Source organism: Rattus norvegicus, chromosome 9, assembly GCF_021556685.1.
Source record: "Rattus norvegicus strain SHRSP/BbbUtx chromosome 9, alternate assembly SHRSP_T2T, whole genome shotgun sequence".
NCBI classification, from domain to species: Eukaryota; Metazoa; Chordata; class Mammalia; order Rodentia; family Muridae; genus Rattus; species Rattus norvegicus.
In genome coordinates, this window is record NC_141542.1 from 32094655 (window position 1) to 32114053 (window position 19399).

General features: G+C 42.9%; 1 protein-coding gene and 2 long non-coding RNA genes across 19 annotated transcripts; 2 read left to right on the plus strand and 1 right to left on the minus strand.

Annotated features, from left to right (window-relative positions):
- Window positions 1-29: 29 nt before the first annotated feature.
- On the plus strand, window positions 30-9676 carry Enpp4 (ectonucleotide pyrophosphatase/phosphodiesterase 4). Of its 17 annotated transcripts, none has more exon segments than NM_001432305.1 (6): window positions 53-313; window positions 2242-2417; window positions 3281-3364; window positions 3777-4138; window positions 4459-4629; window positions 6345-9676. In NM_001432305.1, coding segments are annotated over 3 exon segments (759 nt in total). In that variant the 5' UTR covers window positions 53-313; window positions 2242-2417; window positions 3281-3364; window positions 3777-3918; the 3' UTR covers window positions 6713-9676.
- Window positions 1795-16441, minus strand: LOC148003633 (uncharacterized). Its single transcript, XR_015629440.1, has 2 exons — window positions 16140-16441; window positions 1795-5424 (listed from the first exon to the last, which is right to left on the minus strand). It is a non-coding gene; the product is annotated as an uncharacterized LOC148003633 (long non-coding RNA).
- Window positions 16442-16477: 36 nt separating this feature from the next.
- Window positions 16478-18830, plus strand: LOC148003634 (uncharacterized). The gene is made up of 3 exons (XR_015629441.1): window positions 16478-16702; window positions 16933-17104; window positions 17250-18830. It is a non-coding gene; the product is annotated as an uncharacterized LOC148003634 (long non-coding RNA).
- Window positions 18831-19399: the final 569 nt, after the last annotated feature.

Here is a 19399-nt window from a genome sequence, read left to right on the forward strand (position 1 = left end):
GCGTCCCAGGAAGCGCTCCGCGGAGCCGCGCTCCGCCCGCGTCCGCCGAGCCCACAAGTACCCCGGAGCGCGCGGTTCCGCTATCGCCGAGTTCCGCGCGCCGGACCGAAGTGGCGGCGGAGGCGGGTGAGTCCTGAAGGGAAATGCCACTCCCTTCCCGAGCTCGCCGAGGGCGGAGGGTAGAGACTGGGAGAGTTTCTGGTCCCTTCTCCTCCCGCGGCGTCAGTCGGCTGGTGGAGATGCGCGTGGAGTGACCAGGGGAGGCGGGGAGGAGGAGCGTACTGCGGCAGGTGGATGTCAACTGTGGCGTTAGGTGAGGGGCGGGGGTCGGGGTCGGGGTCAGGCGTGCGGGCGGGGCGGTGCCTGCCTGTGTTTCTGCTCCAGGGTTAGTGTTTTCATGCTGTCAAATGGCGTTCCTGTCATAAATTCTAGAGAGCAGGCTGAAAGAGATGCCGGATGCTGGGTTAGGCGCTACACAAACAACCCTTCCCATGCTGGTGCCAGCCCTGAACCTTGATAACCGACCAGCTAGTGACTGGAAAAATCCCTGTGTACCTTTGGTAGGACTCCAAAGGGGCCCACTGCAGAAGCACGCGATAGTGTGGTTTTCCCCCTTTCTTTCAGTTTCCCCAGAGATTTCCCAATTTTAGGGGAACTCAGAGCTTTCGAGCTTCTCCCCTGCCTTACCCCTCAATTAAATTTAATCACTTTTACTGGATATAACTGAGAAGAAATTTTGTTTGTTTACATTGTGGGGCTTTTTATGTTTAGTAAGATAACTGAGTTGATGATGCTTTGTGTGACTTAAAACGGTGGAGAACCATTTAGAATTGTAGGGTCTTTAAGACCTAGAAAGCTTTCAGGGTGTCCGGTTTTTCCCCTTAGGTTGTTAAGCACTTAATCTAAATCTATGGGCAAACCACCTGTTACCTGTGCCACACGGGTAATAAAGGATAACGCTATTTTGAAGCCACATTTGAATTTCATTGCTTTAAAGAGCAGACGGAATGCCAAGACTGGAAAGTGCCTTTTACCCTCTTCCAACCCAAGCCTTTTAATAGTCTAAGATCCAGTGAGAGCTGATTGGCTTGCATTCCATTTAGGCAAAACAGTCAACCCAACGGGGGCAAGGGATGTTTTGTCCCCCAAACTGGAGACGGTATCAAATTTCCAGTTACTGACAAGCTATTTTATGCACTCCAGATATATCTGCCTTTTTTTTCCCCCCTTTTTAAATTCCCTTTGGGGTTTTGTTGGTGGGAAAATTACAGAATTTCTAGAAACATTTTATAATTTCATTCATGGAGCCTTGGCTTTCTCACTGCTAAGGAAAGATGTTCTGACCAGCATGGTTCTGTTCAGCGTGGAAACTGTTGTCTGGTTTGATAAATTGAAATATTTCTATACTCGTTATAAGCATGAAATTAAGGTGATAGTAGACTTTCTGAGCTCCACCAGTCAGTAGACTAAAGCATCACCACATATAAAAAGAGTCTAAAATCTTCTTAATTTATCATTAGTTCCATTGTAATGTTCTGCCCGCCATAGCACAGGCCTAACTAATGTTATAACTAAAATGGATGAGGGAAGCTAATATTGAAGATCTGGTCCTAACCTTTAGGCTTTCCCATTTTACGTACAAGGAACTAGAAGCTGGGAGGGAACAGATGGCCAAGGATTCCATCTTCTAGGAGACTTCCTACTCTGTCCATGTTGCTAAGCTTAAAGACAAGGACTGCCTTCGATTCCAGACAGTGTTCTGAGAGCTCTGGGATTCATAAGAGCATATTGGGTTTTTTCTTTTAAAAACATCCTTTTTATTCCTGATTTGGGAAAGGAAGATCCTTTTGTCTGTCTGTATTTTGTGGGAGAAGGGCAGACATAGTTTTCATTATGCGGTGTCATTTTGCATATAGGAAGTAGTGCAAGACATTCTCACATTCAAAACACCCGAATCTGCATTAGAAGATGCGTCATTCGAATCATTTTTTGAGGCAAGACGAGATAATAAAGATGTTTGCTATCTTGCGGCGGGACATTTAAGGATACAGTTCCACTTTTTAAGCTATAGTTTGATATGTAAGGCACCATTGGATGCACTCCTTTAAGTGTGCAGCTTATGAGGCTGTAACCATCACCACAGTCCATCTTTTCACCACCCTCAAGAGAAGCGTCTCTCCCCTTGGCCTTTACTCACAAGCCTACCCCTAAGGCTATATCCATGCCGTCTTATCTCAATAGAAATGGCCCTCTTACACATTTCATCGAAATAGAAGCATACAAGAGGTGGTCGTTGGTGAGTTCGTCCTTCATCTCTGCTCTTGGCATGGCATCTACGTTTTGGACATAACCAAAGGTGATGAAGAGTCGCTGCCGTGTTTTCCTCTAAGAAGTTTACAGATTTACCTTTTATGTGGGTCTGTGATCAGTTTTGATTTAACTTTTCCACGTGGGGGGAGATGGGAGCACCGTGGTCATTCTTTGACATGTGGCTGCCCAGCTTTTGCAGCATTTATTGAATTAGCTCCTTATCTCTCCCGACTGTTACAGGTAACTGTTTTTGAAACATTTTAGGCACACTGTAAACTTGCATATAATCCAGTAATCGATGGGATATTAGGAAAAACTGTCATGCCTTGCCTTTAGCTCTCCGGTGGACATTGAATGGTGGTCTAGTGATGAAACTCTGTTTAGTATCTGTTGAATTTCTTCTGAAGGAACTGTGGCATCCAAGTCCTTACAGGCTTTGTCCTTTAGTCAGCCTCATGTCAAAATTAGAGCAGTTGCCCACTGAGATTTCCCCGGTCGGGTAGCATTATTTGTCTCTATCAGCAGTTTTGTCTTAGACACAAGCTGGTGATGGGCCAAGATGGTAGGCTTCCCACCAGCTACTCATGTGTGCTAACAAACAAGAAAGCTTGTATTCTGAACAAAAGAGTCGTTTCTATGTTTCCATCTATGTTTTGTAAAGGTTTAGGATAATTCCTGCTGCTCCAGATGAGCAAGATAGACCAACAGGGATATAAAAAGGTCCCATTTTCTCTCCAGAGCTTTACGATGTGTGCAACAAGTGTTGGGAGTGAACTGGGAAAGGAAAGACAAACTTTTTTTCTGTGTTTCAACTTCATTGTTCTCTTTAAAGCTAAGTTCTAAGTTGCCCTCAGTAGAGTTAGCCTATAAGGGATTTGTAAGCGTTGATTCTCTTCTGCTGGGTAAATTTCTGAAACTTCAATAGTCTTGCTACTTTATGCATTATGGGTTTTTTTTTTTTATGTTTTAGGGGTCCCAGCTGCTGTGTCCAACGTGTTCAATATGAAGTTACTAGTAATTCTTTCATTTTGGGGACTTGTTGCTGGCTACAGAGGTAACTCTTCCTATAGCTCGGCACCTCAGTTACTTCTGGTATCCTTTGATGGCTTTAGAGCTGACTACCTGAACAACTATGACCTTCCTCACCTCCAGAACTTTATCAAAGAAGGTGTCTTGGTGGAACACGTTAAAAATGTTTTTATCACAAAAACATTTCCAAACCACTACAGCATTGTGACAGGCTTATATGAGGAAAGCCATGGCATTGTGGCCAACTCCATGTATGATGACGTCACAAAGAAACATTTTTCTGAATCCAATGATAAGGATCCGTTTTGGTGGAATGGGGCAGTGCCTATTTGGGTGACCAATCAGCTTCAGGAAAACAGATCAAGTGCTGCTGCTATGTGGCCTGGTACTGATGTGTCCATTCATAATGTCACACCTTCCTATTTTATGAATTACAGCAGCTCAGTGCCCTTTGAGGAGAGACTAAATAACGTTGCCACATGGCTCAGCAGTTCCAACCCACCAGTCACCTTTGCAACGCTCTATTGGGAAGAACCGGATGTAAGCGGCCACAAATACGGGCCTGAAGATAAATTCAACATGCGTCGGGTATTGAAAGAAGTAGATGGCCTTATTGGTGATCTTGTCCAAAAGCTCAAGGCGTTAGGACTGTGGGAAAGTCTTAATGTGATCATTACAAGCGATCATGGGATGGCTCAGTGCTCTGAGAACAGGCGGATATATTTGGATACCTGCATCAACCATTCAGACTATAGTGTCATAGACTTAACCCCTGTGGCTGCGATTCTTCCCAAAATAAGTAAGTAGCTGTTTAAAATAAGTAAGACAGACATTTTTCCAGTGATGGAATTAGTTATCAGCTGTAACAGATAGTTTATATTTGCTTAGGAAACTTGATGTAAAAACTATCCCCTTTCTAAATCAACCAGGACAGGCTGGTTGGATATGTGGGTTATTCCAAGTGCCCATCTCTGACACTGTCGCACAACTACAGTCTGTTTTGAGGATTAAAAGCAATTTAATTAGATATTACCCAGAATGTATTTCTATTTATGCTAGTCAGTTATGTCTTTGCTTCTAAGTCAACCACTGTTTCCGGTTCATCTTTCCCTTTTACAGATGTAACAGAGGTTTATAACAAACTGAAACACTGTAACCCTCACATGACTGTTTATCTCAAAGAAGCTATCCCTAACAGATTTTACTACCAACACAGCGATCGGATTCAGCCCATTCTTTTGGTTGCTGATGAAGGCTGGACAATCGCACTGAACACGTCATCGTCAAAATGTAAGTGTTTATTTCTGTGTTTGGGAAGTCTCTGAGGGCTACATCCCACACTGCGACCTTGTTCAGAAAGATTTAGTTAGGACCATACCGAACTCTAAGCGCAGTTTTGCAGGGCAGTCCACAAGTGAGTTTGATCACACAGCTGTTTACAGTGGCCACAGTTCTCGCTTCCATCGCGAGGTTGTGTAATTCTAGGGAAGAGCTGTACTTTCACTTTCCAATTCCTTCTCCTTGTATATGTTTGGGGAAAAAAAAAAGTGTGCCTGAGTGACTCCCAGACTTTCCTAGATGATAAACACACTTCCTTACGTGCTCCGGTTCTGAGGGGTCACTGGGCAAGAGTGGAAAGCAAACAGATAAGTTAACAAAGTAGCTCTGTCCCAGCCGCCCAGACAGGGACCGATGTGCAGGGTGAGCCGTGCAGGGTGAGCCGTGCAGGGTGAGCTGCTCGTCTCATCTCGGATGCACCTTACGCATCTGTATTTTGTTTGTAGTCTCGCTACTTTAAGAATTCTGATCCTGAAGTCCGTTGCAGGGCTCAGCAAACCTCCTTAAAGTGCTGGCCAATGACTCTTTCTGGCTTCGTGGGCCCTCGGGTCTCTGTTTCAGCTCCTGAGCCCAGCTCTGTTGTTCTAGCATGAGAACTGCCATGGATAGCCAGCTGGTAGGCTAACTGAGGTGGTGTGTGTAGTAATGAAGTTAGCTTACAGAAGCAGATGAAGGAGCGCTTCGGCGCAGCCCGACGAAGGACAGGGATGTGGTTTTATGTTGTTTTTAAATATTTATTTCTGTAAACTAGGAAAATACAGAAAGAGAGCAAAACCGTCACAATCGGTCAGTACGAAAATACAGACGAGTAGTATTCATGGGACTTTGCCCTCCCAATACATTTTTCATGACAGTTGAGTACTCGAGTTAGAATTTTGATCACAGTGGAATCATCGGAGGCTTGTGATACCAGTTCCCTGAGCTCTACAATAAACTTCCATATCCCTAAAATGGAAATTCACCAAATGCATGTGGTCCACATCCACAGACAAGGTCCTTAGAGCTCCACTGAAGAATCTGCTGTTGGATTTCTATCGGGGATGACTGGCCGTTATTCCTTTGAGCCAGAGTTTACGGGAGCTACAAACTTGAGTTGTCTGCATTTCTTTTACATCTGGTACACAAGTGCTTTCTCTAAAATCCTCACTTTTCCCACCTTTCTGACTTTTGAGGCGTTTACTCGCCGGCAGTAAGTCAGTGATGTGTTATGCTGTGGTATTGCTTATTGGGACAATTGAGAGACTTAAGTCTGGAACCCCATCCCTCCATTCAGTGTTCTGTCTTCTCTCTCAGTTGTACAGGCCCCTTAGCACCAGCACTGTTGACAGTGAGCTGTGCTGCACCAGCGCTGTTGACAGTGAGCTGTGCTGCACCAGCACTGTTGACAGTGAGCTGTGCTGCTAGCACTGGGGATGAATAGGTGAAGAAAGAGGTCAGATAGAAACATTAGGACCTCAGGTTGAGAAGTGTTGACGTCTAAAGCTGGGACTCATGTGACGTTCACCCGCCCTAAGTTGACGGAAACGCAGATTTTCATGTCTGCCTTCTGCTTAGTGCAGCCAGAACCTTCATAGATGGAGACAAGGCTGGCACGAGTGTGTTCTAGTGAACAAGATCTTCTGTAGTCAAACACTAAGGTTTAATAGCATTACTGTCTTTTCTTGCAGTAGGTGACCATGGCTATGACAATTCACTGCCCAGCATGCATCCGTTTCTCGCTGCCCATGGGCCTGCCTTCAGGAAAGGCTACAGGCAGAGCACCATCAACACTGTGGATATTTACCCAATGATGTGCTACATCCTGGGACTGAAACCACATCCCAACAACGGAACCTTCAGCCATTCCAAGTGCCTGTTAGTGGACCAGTGGTGCATCAACCTCCCAGAAGCCATTGGGATTGTCGTTAGTGCACTATTGGCATTAACCGTGCTAACAGGCCTCATAATCTTCATGCAGAACAGAGCGTCTGCATCCCGTCCATTCTCCCGCCTACAGCTGCATGAAGATGATGATGATGATCCTTTAATTGAGTGACCCACTGTGTCTTAACTCATTTCTAAACTAAGGATCCATGCAAGGAGTGAGTGGTATTATAGCCATAAAAAGGTATATTTCCAAAGACAAGACAGACATGGCAAAATCTCTCTGGGGTGTGTGTGTGTGTGTGTGTGTGTGTGTGTGTGTGTGTGTGTGTGTGTTGTTATGTTGCCTATGCAAATAACCCTGATAGTAATAGAGTCACTGGTAAATCAGTTCAAACCGCCTGTTTCCATAACAAATCTAGCCTTTGAGAGAATACTCTGAGCTTGCCTGCCTGCCTGCTTCCCTTCCTTCCTCTCTTCCTTCCTCCCTTCCTTCCTTCTTTCCTTGCTTTCTTCTTCCTTCCTTCTTCCTTTCTTCCTTCTTTTCAGTGAAATATATCTTTAAGTGAAAATATACCAGAATTTAATAGGCACGCTTTTCTAACATGTTTATATATTTGTAAATGACACAAAACTATTTATGTAATTTGTTCATTTTGTGTATCCCGGAGAAAAGGTTGCATATATTTTTATATTTGTCTTTAATGAGTGTGTGTCCCTAGAAAACCCTTGAAGTAGGAAATTCTGTGATAGTTAATAAAACTGATTAGCCACATAGCATAACTATAGCATACAAAGAAATCACTTTAAATAAAGCTGCTAAGAACAAACAAAACCCAAGGAAGACTATGTAATATAAAGTCCGAGCTTGATAAAGTCCGTAAGCGATTGGCGCCTCAGAAGTTGAGTGTGGAGCTGGGCGGGGCGGTGCACACCTGTAGGAAGGGTGAGGCAGAGGGGCCTAGAGGTGGAGTCCAGCTCGGACTGCATAGTAACACTCGAGTTTTGTTTGTTCACTTGTTTGCTTTAGTTACAGTTTTAGATACTATTGTTAATAAGGAGTTTCAAAGAAAATAGAGAAAAAATGTTCTCTGTGTTTAACTCTTCTGGGTAAGTTGTGTATGCCAGTGTGTTTGTATGAGTGGATGTGCAGACGCCGTATGACATGTAAAGGGGCTGGGCTCTGTGCCAGAACACAGCTGTCGGGAACGATTCTGCTCAAGGCAAGGCTACTTCTTACAGACCTTATGTGCATACTTAATATCACAATTAAAATATCGTATTTTTTTGTTACAATTTTCAACTCTCACGTTTGTTGGAAGTATCAAATGCTGCAGGAAAAAATATGACCCGAGTATACAGCTGCAAGGTCAGGACTTTTGTATTGACCTTTGAGGCTCTTGAGTGTGCCTTCCATGCAGTCGAGTGGGAACACATGTACCGTGGAGGTTAGCGTCTTCCCCCCGGCAGTGGCCGTGTGCTAAGGGCGGAGCACTCCAGCCCTGCACTGCTGGCTTCTCACCTGACTCCTCCTAAGCCCGAGAACCAAAGAGCTGTTGTGAAGCACTGATATCATCCGTCCCCTCCATAGCGGGGTCCTCAGAACCGGAGCTATTAGGACAACCAGCCTATGTGGTGTCCGTTAAACGGCAGACCACAGCTTCGTGTTACTGGTGTGTTCTCCAGCATTCTGACAACGTAAAGCAAACTTGGTCATTGCTCTTCAGAGGCAAGATGGAGCTACACTGAGGATCCCTGTGGACGACACTTGTCAGTCGTCTTAGATTTATTGCACTGCTGTGGCTCACTGCAAATTTCCTTAAAGTTTGGTGTCTGGTGCCTCATTGTTTTGGGGTTTCAAGAGGCATATCTGTACATAATCTATGCTCCTGGCCACAGAATGGCTGTTTTAAGAACAGGATAGGACTGGTTTTGCTCATAAATGTTCTGATCTATTTTGTTACACGCAATCGTGATACTAAGGGGTCAAGAGTTGACCCAGTAAAACAGTAGAGAAACTCGTGCTTATTTCAATTTCCATGTAAGGAAATAACAAGTAAACTGCCACCTTCACTTTGAGAGAAAATGACTGGAGCATTTTTGAACTGTCTCCCAGCAGAGTTGAAGATACCTTAGTTCCTACAGTGGTGTGGATCCCAGCGACTGCCTTACCTCGACTGCACCTTATACTTGGTGTCTGCCTCTAGAATAGAAGGTTTAAAAGGGTGGGAGAGGAAGGGATGCCCTTTCAGTGTCTTAGCCCTGTGCAACACATGTATTTATTTTGTATTTTACTCTGTTCTCAGAATACTAGAACTAGGTAAAATTTTATAAAGCACTTATTTGGGAGACAAGAATAGTATTTATTTAATCAAATAGATTATCACTGAACTTTCTGCTAATACGTTTATATCTTGGAAAAAAATTATCACTATTGCCTACAGTTTTGCTCTGAGAAAAGCTTTTTAGTAAGGGTAGCCTTTGACGTGGGGGTTTGGGTGTGTGTGTTGCAAAGAATTAACTGAACCTGCTCTGCTTTCTGGTCAGGAGAAAATCATTTGGCTTCAGGAAATATTTAGCTCTTGGTGATAGTACCCAAAGGTCAGAGGAAAGTATTTAGTCTCCTTATTTTTTGTTAATTGCACTAGTCAGCTCAGAACTGTGTACTTTGACTTTCTAGTAGAGGGCCAGTTGTGTTCCTGTTAGCCACCTATCATGCATGTTCTTCTGTAAAAGCAATGGGGTATAGCAAAGGCTTGCTCACTGTGCTGCTCAGAGGACTTCCTTTTTAGAACCCACAAGCATAGCCTTGGGATATTAAAGGATCAAATGCCTTTGCACTGATCTTGGGCATATCCCTCTCTGCCCACCTGGTAAGCTTTAAGGATGGTTGGCTTTAATTCCTTTTAGGAAGAGTGGTTTATTTCATTTTAAATTTATAACATTATAAATGAAGGACAAAGATTAGGTATAAAGTATGTATTGTCAGTTCTCAAACAGCATGTAAATACTGTGAGTATGCTGTAAGGAAATTTGCAGTGCCTTAAGTTAAAGGAAATACATTGTTTCAACTTGTAGCTAACGACTTTGCTTATGATTTCAATTTATGTAAATAAAGTCTATGCAAACAAATACATCAGCCTTCTTAATTTGTCACCTTCTTATATAATGTGCCTACTGTGAAAGCTGAATGTTCATGACTTGAGCAATTCTGTAACAACCCTTATAGACATTCATTACAGATCTTTTTTTAAACCAGGATTAAAGGTATATAATAGCCAATTTTAAAAATAATATGTAAAATACATGTAGTTTGAAGGCATCATTGACAAGAGACCCAGAGTAAATTTGTACAACCTCTTGAACTAAGATCCATGCCTTAGAATAAAAGGGAAGAAATTTTATAAACATTACTGAACAATGGGGTACAGTCATAATGTCTATACTTTGTCTTTTGTGGAACTGTAGGCATTTAATGACTTAACCAAAAGCCTATGGATTCAACTACATTCTCTCTAGGAGAGCGTTCACTCATTCAGTAATTTTAAACTAAATAAACACTCATAGGAACTAGGAAAACTATTTGTTCTTTACCCTGGAAGAGAGGTCTTTAAAACTTTGTCATTTGTGTGAACAGATGACTCACATCTACCTGTGGTTTAACTCTTGTTGAGTTTCAAGGAGCCAGAATCATTTTCTGGGCCCTCCACTTGCAGAGCTTAGACGACCTGTTTGCCTCTTTCTCTGCCTATTCTTGGCTGTTGTTATATTGTCCCTCACCCAGCACTTACCTTAGCCATTGCTTGAGAAACTATTCGAAAGTTCAAAGATCCAGTTGGGTCCTGAGGTGCTGTCCTACAAGATGATGATTTGTATCCTAACATTTGTGAGTGTAGTGATTAGCATTGTCAAAGGGAACTGCTCTCATGCCCCAGGGTTAGAACTGCTTGGGAGGCAAATCCTCGACTGCTACTCAGGCTTTCTGCATACCTGTGGTAGTTTGAATGTCATTGGCCCCCATAGGCCCATAGGGAATGGCACTATTAGGAGACATTACCTTACTGGAGGAAGTGTGTCACTGTTGGGGCAGGCTTTGTGGTCTCATATGCACAGGCTTTGCCCAGTGTGACACTCAGTCTCCTGCTGCTTGCGGGATCAAGATGTAGAACTCTCAGCTCCTCCTCCAGGGCTATGTCTGTCCACATACTGCCATGACCATATAGGCTGAAATTGTAGCCAGTCCCAATTAAGTGTGTTTCTTTATAAGAGTTGCTGTGGTCATGGTGTCTCTTCATAGCAATAGGAACCCTAAGGCAAAAGTTGATACTAGGAACTGTGATATTGCTGTGAAAGGCCTGACCATGCTTTTGTTTGGAAGAATGTAGATCCTTGGATTTTGGATTAGAAAAGCATTTGAATGCTGTAAATGGGGCTTAATGGGCCGTCCAATAGGAACATGGAAGTTAGTGGTACTGACAGTGGTTTGAACTGTTGGGGGCCTGTCTCAGGAGGTTTTGGAGGAGAAGAATATTAGTGGCCTAGAGCCTATTGTGATATTTTGGCAAAGAATTTGGCTGCATTTTGCCATTGTCCAAAAAAATATGTCTGAGGCTAAAGTGAGGAGTTTTGAATTAATTGCATTGATAAAGGAAATCTCAAAACAGCCTAGTGTAGACTCCATTGTGTGGTTACTAATGTTCACCCTCATGAAGAGTGTATTGATAGACGCACACTGAGCCAGCAACGATACAAAATGTACGGCTCTAGGAGAAAAGGGGGCCCCAGGAAGCCCAGTTGCGCTAAATTCCATGTTCAAGGAGGTAAACAGATTAAAGATACTTAAATAGAACAAAGGGAGCCGTGATCTCAAGGCAAAATCCCACCCAGTTAAGCGTCCATCTTGAGAAAAGGAATTAAAACACTGCTTAGGTCCTAGTCCACACCTTCCAGTGTCACAGCCTAATGGCCAGTCCCCTAGCTGGTATACATTTCATGGCCACCATGCTTCATCTCACCTTCATAAAGACTGCATATTAGCTCCAAAACAAATCCCCAAAATATCCATAAACATTCTTAAAGAATTTAGCACTCCCCACTAATTGGTTAGCCTAAAACCACCTCTCCCCACCCCACCCACCCCCAAAAGTTACAAAAATAGACCTAAGGTCAACTCAGGTATGATGTGACATACACGTCATTGAGAGCACACTGCAATCCAAGCTGCAAAGGACATTCTTTTTATAGGCCCAGATCAAACAGGACTCCCGATTATGCTGAAGAAGTCAAGTCATACATCTTTTCCATTCAGACTTTCTGTGAAGATGCTGTCCCTAGCCTTACCTGCTTCCTTTGCTTTTATTTGGATACGTAAAAGGACAAGAGGAATTTTATTATCACAATGGCAAACTGTATGACTCAAACAGCTGTCCTGCTAGAGACTGAAGAATTGGGGGAAAAAAGTAGAAGACTTAAAAAGAAATTCCAAGAAAGTGAAGTATCCAGAGGCTGAGACTGAAAACAAGAAACTGCACATATGGGTCCCCAGGGGCATCTGAACATTCTAGAAAAAGTCGTGGGGCTGAGGAGCTGGCCTGACCATCAGGGAGAGGCTGAATGGGTACAGATGTTCCCATATATCATTTAACCATAGGAATCTATTTCACATTCTTTGGCATAACTAAATTTGAATGTACACATTGGATAATTTCCTAGGGAGTTATTAGATCTACAGAAAAATACACTGGAATGATTTCTTGATCTAATTTTTACTTTATTTTTAGACTGAATTTTATTGCACATATTTACAGCTCTATGTTATGGAATAAATACACATATTAAAATGTTTTCCGTAGTGAAGCATTATCCCTTAGTCACTGTCCCTATCATCCCTTAGTCACTGTATCAGTTTCCGTGTCTAAAACAGGTTCAGAAGGTTCTAAGCTATTGTACAAGAACATTGCAGGCAAAGACCACAGATCTCTGAGTCCTTTTTTCTTAAATCAGTTTTCATTTACCACTGTAGCAAGAGTTTTCAAAAAAAATAATTTTTTTAGGTGAAAAACCCTTGATATCAAGTCAAGCAAGGATAGAACAAGTTTCTTGAATGAGACCGTTAACAAAGTGGAAATTTAAACTTGAAAATGAATTACATGTATAGGAATAGAACTTTTGAATGAAAGCGACAGGAGTTAATAACACTGGATGGAAAAACAGTATCCGTGGGGAGTGTACAAGAGAGATTCCTTAACTGCAAAATTGCAAATTGTAAGCAAATGCATGGGAATTGATATCAAACCATCACCTGGATTAGTTCTGCTTTCTATGAAAAGCTCTCAAGACCCAAGCTTCAAGCTGGGGAGAAGCATTGTATTGTGGTCCAAGGAAGGAGGATATACCAGGAAGAGACAACATTTCACACCCAAAACCCTTTAAAACATATACATGAAAGACTGATAAAGAGTCCCTAAACATACCTGAAACAAAATTTACTCTCAAATCGATAGAATTAGACCAAAAGCTTGCAGCAAGGAAGGAGACTTGCATCAACCACCTTTGACATTGAGAGACACCACAGTGCAAACACAAAGGCCGTTCTTTCTGAGTCCATAGACTTGCCAAGACACAGTGTTTACATTGTCATAGTGACACCTTAAGCAAATAGTCTCAAAGGACTGCAGTCTTATAAATTATACTTTCTGACCAAAGGGGAATTACACTCAATATAAGGCAGAAACATATTTTAGAATTAAATAAACTATGCTTTTAAACCCTGAGTCAGGTAGAAATTCATATGAAATATTTTGCAATTCCAATATATGACCTATCAAACTCTAAGATATGCAAATGAATCCTTCTTTAGGAGGAAAGTTACAACCTAGAATTGCTATCTTAGGAAAAGTTTAAAAGTCAATCATTTCAGCTACCTCTCTTTGGAAGCTAGTAAACAAGAAGAAAATTGCAAAGATAAAATCTAAAATAGAAAAGACAAGCAGAGAAAGCTCATAAAACCAAACTTGGTTGTATGGCCTTATTAGTGAAACGGTTAAGTCCACAGTAAGCTAGCACAAGCTAGCACAGTGAGTTAAACTGGGCAGTCACAACGGCAGTCCTATGGACAGTGAAAAAGATGCCAATGAATGTGACCATGTGGATAAAAGGAAGAGATCCTTTGAGAAACTAAGATCACAGTTAACACAAAGTAGGACGTCTTAACTGCCTCCATCCACATGAGGAATTGTTAATAACATTCCCAGGAAGGAAACGCCTAGACCAGGATGTTTTATTAATTCTGTGAGACATAGTATCAGTTTTACACAGACTTACAGAAAATGGAATAAAGAACACAAAGTAGGGAGACAGAAGTTCTCGTTCTTATGGAGAAAAAACTTGAATTCGTGTTGCAAAGGATGGTGTATTTACTAAGTGTCGTTTGTGGCGGTGCAACATTATTTTCATCCTTTCAAATGAGTCTGTTGGAGCTGCAGATGTGCATTGGCGGCTAAGAGCTGGGGCTCCTCTTGCAGAGCGCCTGAGTTTGGTTCCTTGTACTAAGATGGGGCAACTGATACCATCTGCAGATGGTATCTTCTGGCTGTGTGCTTCTACACTCATGTACACATATGTACACACACATACACACACATATACACACACATACACACACATACACACACACCACACACACATATACACACACATACACACACTCACCCACATATACACATATCACACATACACACACATACACACACACATACACACACATACACACACACCACACACACATACACACACATATACACACATACACACATACACACACACCACACACATACACACACATATCACACATACACACACACCACACACACATACACACACACATACACACACATACACACACACATACACACATACACACACACACCACACACACATACACACACATATACACATATACACACACCACACACACACACACACACACACACTTAAAAATCAGCCTGTCATCCTTCACGTTAACAGAGCAAACAGAACGCACAAGAATTTGCTAAAACCCATCACTCATTTCAACAAAAGGTTAAAACTTGGAATAAAGGGGAACATCTTAAAACTGGTTAAGCAGTGTGTATAAACCAATCCAGGTAGACAAGCTACCGATAACGTTGTCAATGGTGAAATACTGAAGGTTCTAAGTTCAAAAACAAAGGGGCTCAAACTCATGACGTTGATTTAACTGGAGGGTGCAGCAAGCATGAAGGAGCTGATGGGCATTTTCTGAGTCCATCGTTAGCTACCGAATCTTAGACGCACGACTCAGCGTCCCCACTGGCGTCCTCGAGTTTATGTTGGGGTAAGAACAGTAGGAACCCGTGAGGCTGTCGCTGTATTAAAGTTACTTTATCCTATATATTTAGAATCTTAGTTAGGAAGCAGCAAGTTCCCATACACGTTGGTGCATTCTATTATGTCTCCTTTGGTAATTATGTGTGAGTGGGGTCTGTTCAGGCCAGGAAATGCTCTTGTAAACCCTGAATCTGGAGTCACAGGTGGCTATGGGTCAACAGATACAAGTGCTGGGAACTGGACTTCATCCTCTACAAAGCACCGTTCCTTAACCTCTGAGCCATCAGGTCAACCTCCGCCTGTCACCTGTTACATTCTTTGCACCTAATAGTGGGTCAGGAAACTATTACCAATAATGGTAGGATTGATGGTTCAGAACAATACATCCACCACAAGGAAACGAGAGGGCCACATAAATATTTTCAGTCCTTTTCACGATTGAGGAAACATTGAAGTGATTGTAGATTTGTAAGAAATAAGAGGGGTTTTTTCACATTTAGAGATTTGTAGTTTACTGTCACCAGCTGAGTGATATTGATATAATTCACCTGCCATTCTCTTGTCTGATTTTTACTGGGATCATCTGATTTTTTTTTTCTCTTGAGCAGAAGTTCCCTGATTTGCTGTTTTTCAGTTTAAGAGACACAGTGACACAGGCTTAAAGGTAATTAGGGACTTGTAATTTCCGAACCAGTCTTGCAAAGTGTTTAGAGGTAATAATTCTTTAGTACCTGAAATAGCCACACGAAACAAAATCTGATCATTGAAAAAATAATTTGTATCCCCTCAGAATTCACATCTTGAAGCCTTTCCCTCCCTCCCTGCCCCATATGATATTTTTTCCAAGTGAGGGCTTTGAAAACGTCTAATGAGGAGAGATGGAGTCTCTACAATGGGATCAGTGTCCTTTAGAGGAGGAGAGAGGATAGAGTGTCTTCCCCTCCCCAGCCCTGTCTGCCCTCTGCTGTGGGGAGTTGGCCATCTACAGGTCAGGAAGAGAACTCAGGAGAAAGAGCTCTGGGCCTTTCCACCCCAGAGCTAAGACACTCAGGGTGGCAGGAGTTAGCTGCAGTGTGATTTACTTCCAACACAAGGGTGCCCTTGCACTGCCTTTTAATAGTCACCCTCCAATTCCAAGATGGTGTCATTTCAAAAATGTCATGTGATTAACTCTGGAGCACTAGATTTTGCAATCAGCATCCTCCACCACGATTTATCCATCCATTTATGATAAATCTCAATAAACCTCTTACCTGCTACATTTCCATGCCATTTTCTATGTTTAAAGTCCTGTTTGTGTGTCCAACAGTTTGAAGAATAGTCAGTTCCAGACTTTGGTCATTACTATAAAGCCACTATGAACACTGTGTATAGCTTGGCTTTTGAAGATGGTTTTCTTTCATTGGGAGAAATATCCAGAAAGGCAAATACTGGGTCACGTTTGGCTTTCTAAAAAACTGCTGTTTTTCCAGAGCTCGTCTTCTGCTTATACCTCCAGGAACAAATGGGTGATCTGTGTGTCCCCGTAGCTTCTGATGGAACTCTTTTTAAAATCGTAGCAAGTCTGACAAATACTGTTACTTTTCTGCAGCTCTAATTTGCATTCCTCGGGTACCACTGATGCAAAGCAGTTACACGACCGTGCTTGCCCCGTTTGGTCTCCGGTGAAAAGTCTCCATGAATTTGCCTGCCTTGAAATGGAATGTGTTAGTCCTTTGTTGGGTGTGTGGTTTGAAGATATTTTCCTCCCAGTCAGTGGCTCGTTCTCTGTCCTCTTCACACGGACTTTCACGGAACAGTAAAATAGTTCATTTCAGTAAGTGTCAGGGTCCCAGTTCATAGTCTCATCTCCCAACCTCTGTGCGCATTTGTGCGTGTCCGTCAGTCTGTCTGTCTGTCTTTCTCTGTCTCCCTGGTGGGCTCTCCACAGATGGCTTCTTGCATATACTAGGGACGCGCATTACAGCTGAGCTACGACCTCAGTCCTCAGTTTGTACTTTAGGGGTTGTACCTTTGCTGACGCCTATTGACGCCATCTTGTTCTAGGGTCTGAACATTTTCTACTTTACTCTTCATTTAAATGAGCTGTTTTCTAAAGGACGTTGTATTCATTATTCACGCGTCTATGGGTGCACACGCTCTACAGCCTGCACGGGGAGATCAGAAGGCAACATATGGGGATGGCTGCTGGATTCAACTCAGGCTGCTAGGCCTTGGGGTAAGTGACTCTACACAGTGAGCCATGTCTCCAGCCCTGGCTTTAAACTATGGTTGACATAGATTGTGCATGTTTTTGTTTGCCTAGAGATGCTTAGTTGCTTCTGGTACCCTCCTTGTAAAGTCTGCTCTTTCTCCATCTAAAGCTTTGGAACATTCGTCAAAGCCTTAAGAGGATTTCCATGAATGTTTTTCCAGTTCTCCGGGGTTCCTTCAACTATGTGCCTGTCCCTCGGTCACTTCCAGGCTGGCGGCATCGATTATCACCTTGAGACAGTAGGACTTAATATCAGGTCGGATGATTCTCACTTGTCTCTGTCAAGTAGGTATAACTCTCGAAGGGCCTGTGCCTAGAAGGCACGTAAGTGTTGGAATAAGCTCGTTTTATTTATAAAGAGCTCCCCTGAGGCTCAGATGATCAAGGTATACAGTAACTCTAGCTGACATGACATTTTATTATGTTGAGAGCAACCTATGAATATAGAGTGTTTTTTTTCCCTTATCTTTTGAGGTTTCTTCCAATTTCTTTCATCAGCATTTGCTTGCTTTCAGGATACAAATTCAGTAGGTTTTGTTACGTTTACACCGGTTTTCATTTTATGGGGAGATTATAAACAGCATTGCGTTTTGAATTGTTTTCTGCTTGTTAATATGCAAAAATGAGACTAGTCTTGGTACATGCTGTCAACATGCAGAAATATAGGTAGTCTTGGTATTGCTATCTTTGATGTTATAGTGTGCTATACTGCTCTTAAGAGGGTTTTTTTTTTAAATCTTGTTTTTGTTTTTTTTTAAAAAATACTTGTTTCTTTGTGAGTTTCTACAGCCATGGCCATGTCCCCTGAAAATGGGGACCATTTTATTTCTTCTTTCCAGACACATGTGTCTCTTTTCCCTTTTCCTCACTCTACTGAAGGGCCCAGCCTTTGCCCTTTCACTTCATCCTAGCAGAGAATCACCACACACAGGTTCAGCATGTGACTCAGGGTGGGCGTCTGCCTGGTGTTCGGTCTTTGCAGTGGGACGTTGGTGCGCTTTGATGGTGTGCTGCTAAAAGTCACTTCTTCCAGTTTGTTCTGCAGGAGATGGAAGGATTTCTAAGGGGTAAGATGCCAGGTGTCACTTAGGGGAGAAGGGACAAGAGATCCTGTAATTCATCCTTCCACATACATCCATGGTACTTGGGGGCAGAGGAAACAAATCTCAGGAAGCAAGGACAAAGGGGGTTCGGTTCTTAGACCAGGACACTTTCCATAACTTGGTTCCATTTATGGCTGTGCTGCTCACCCCTGCGTCTCTGAGTGGGGAACCCTGCAAGGACATAAAGGTTGGGCCTCTCTTACAGGTTCCGCTTGCCACATCTCTCAGTAGTAGGGCCTCAGTCTGAGGATGGGGGGAGAAAATACTTCTCTTGGTTGATTTTTAACAGGCCCCCGACTGGGGCCAGTGAGATTGTCTTACCTGATTCAGGTACAGAGGATCCTCTTCAGTCCCAGGGAGAAGACTACTTGGGCTGCCATCTTGCTGGGCTGGGCTTCGGGAATGGAGACTATCTGCCACCCTCTTTTGGGTGAGGAACATGTGAAACCCTGCCACTGTACTCTCCATCCACGTTTTGGCCCCTAACCAGCTCTCACCCTCTAATCACCTCTCAGGGTCTTCAGATCCATTTTCAGGGTTACATTTGTGTTCAGTGTGGAAAAATAACACTACACATGCCAATTCTGTCCCGTTCTCACCAGATGACTTCTGTTTTTTTTTCCTAAGTGTATGCACGCATGCTCTAGTGTTCAAGTGCACATGTGTACAGTGTATGTGCTATGTATGTATACATACAGAGAGCAGAGGAGAACTGTGGGTATCACTTGTAAGGAACACCATCCACTTTCTTTGAGCCAAGGTCTCAGTTTGTCCTGGAGTCCACCTATAGGCTATACTCCAGGGGTCTCCCGGCCTCTGCTGCCTCAGGGCCCAGATTGCAAGCCTGGATTACACTCAGCATAATTGTGTTTTTCATGTAGGTGCCAGAGCTTTAAGTCAGGTCCTCCTGTTTGCTCAGCAAGCACCCTCCTCATGGAGCCATTTGCCTAGACCAAGATTTATAAATGCTTTTTTTTTAAGTGTCCAATTGTCTACAGCATAGGAAGGAGTTACCAGGGTGAGCATCAGAGAAGGTTGAAATGCTGAGGTGAGAGCCAGCACTCGGGACCACCTCTGTTCTTGTCGCACTTGGCCAATCAGGAAGGAAGCTAAAATTGTGTGCATCTCCGAAAGTCAAGTGTGGTAGGACAGAGCT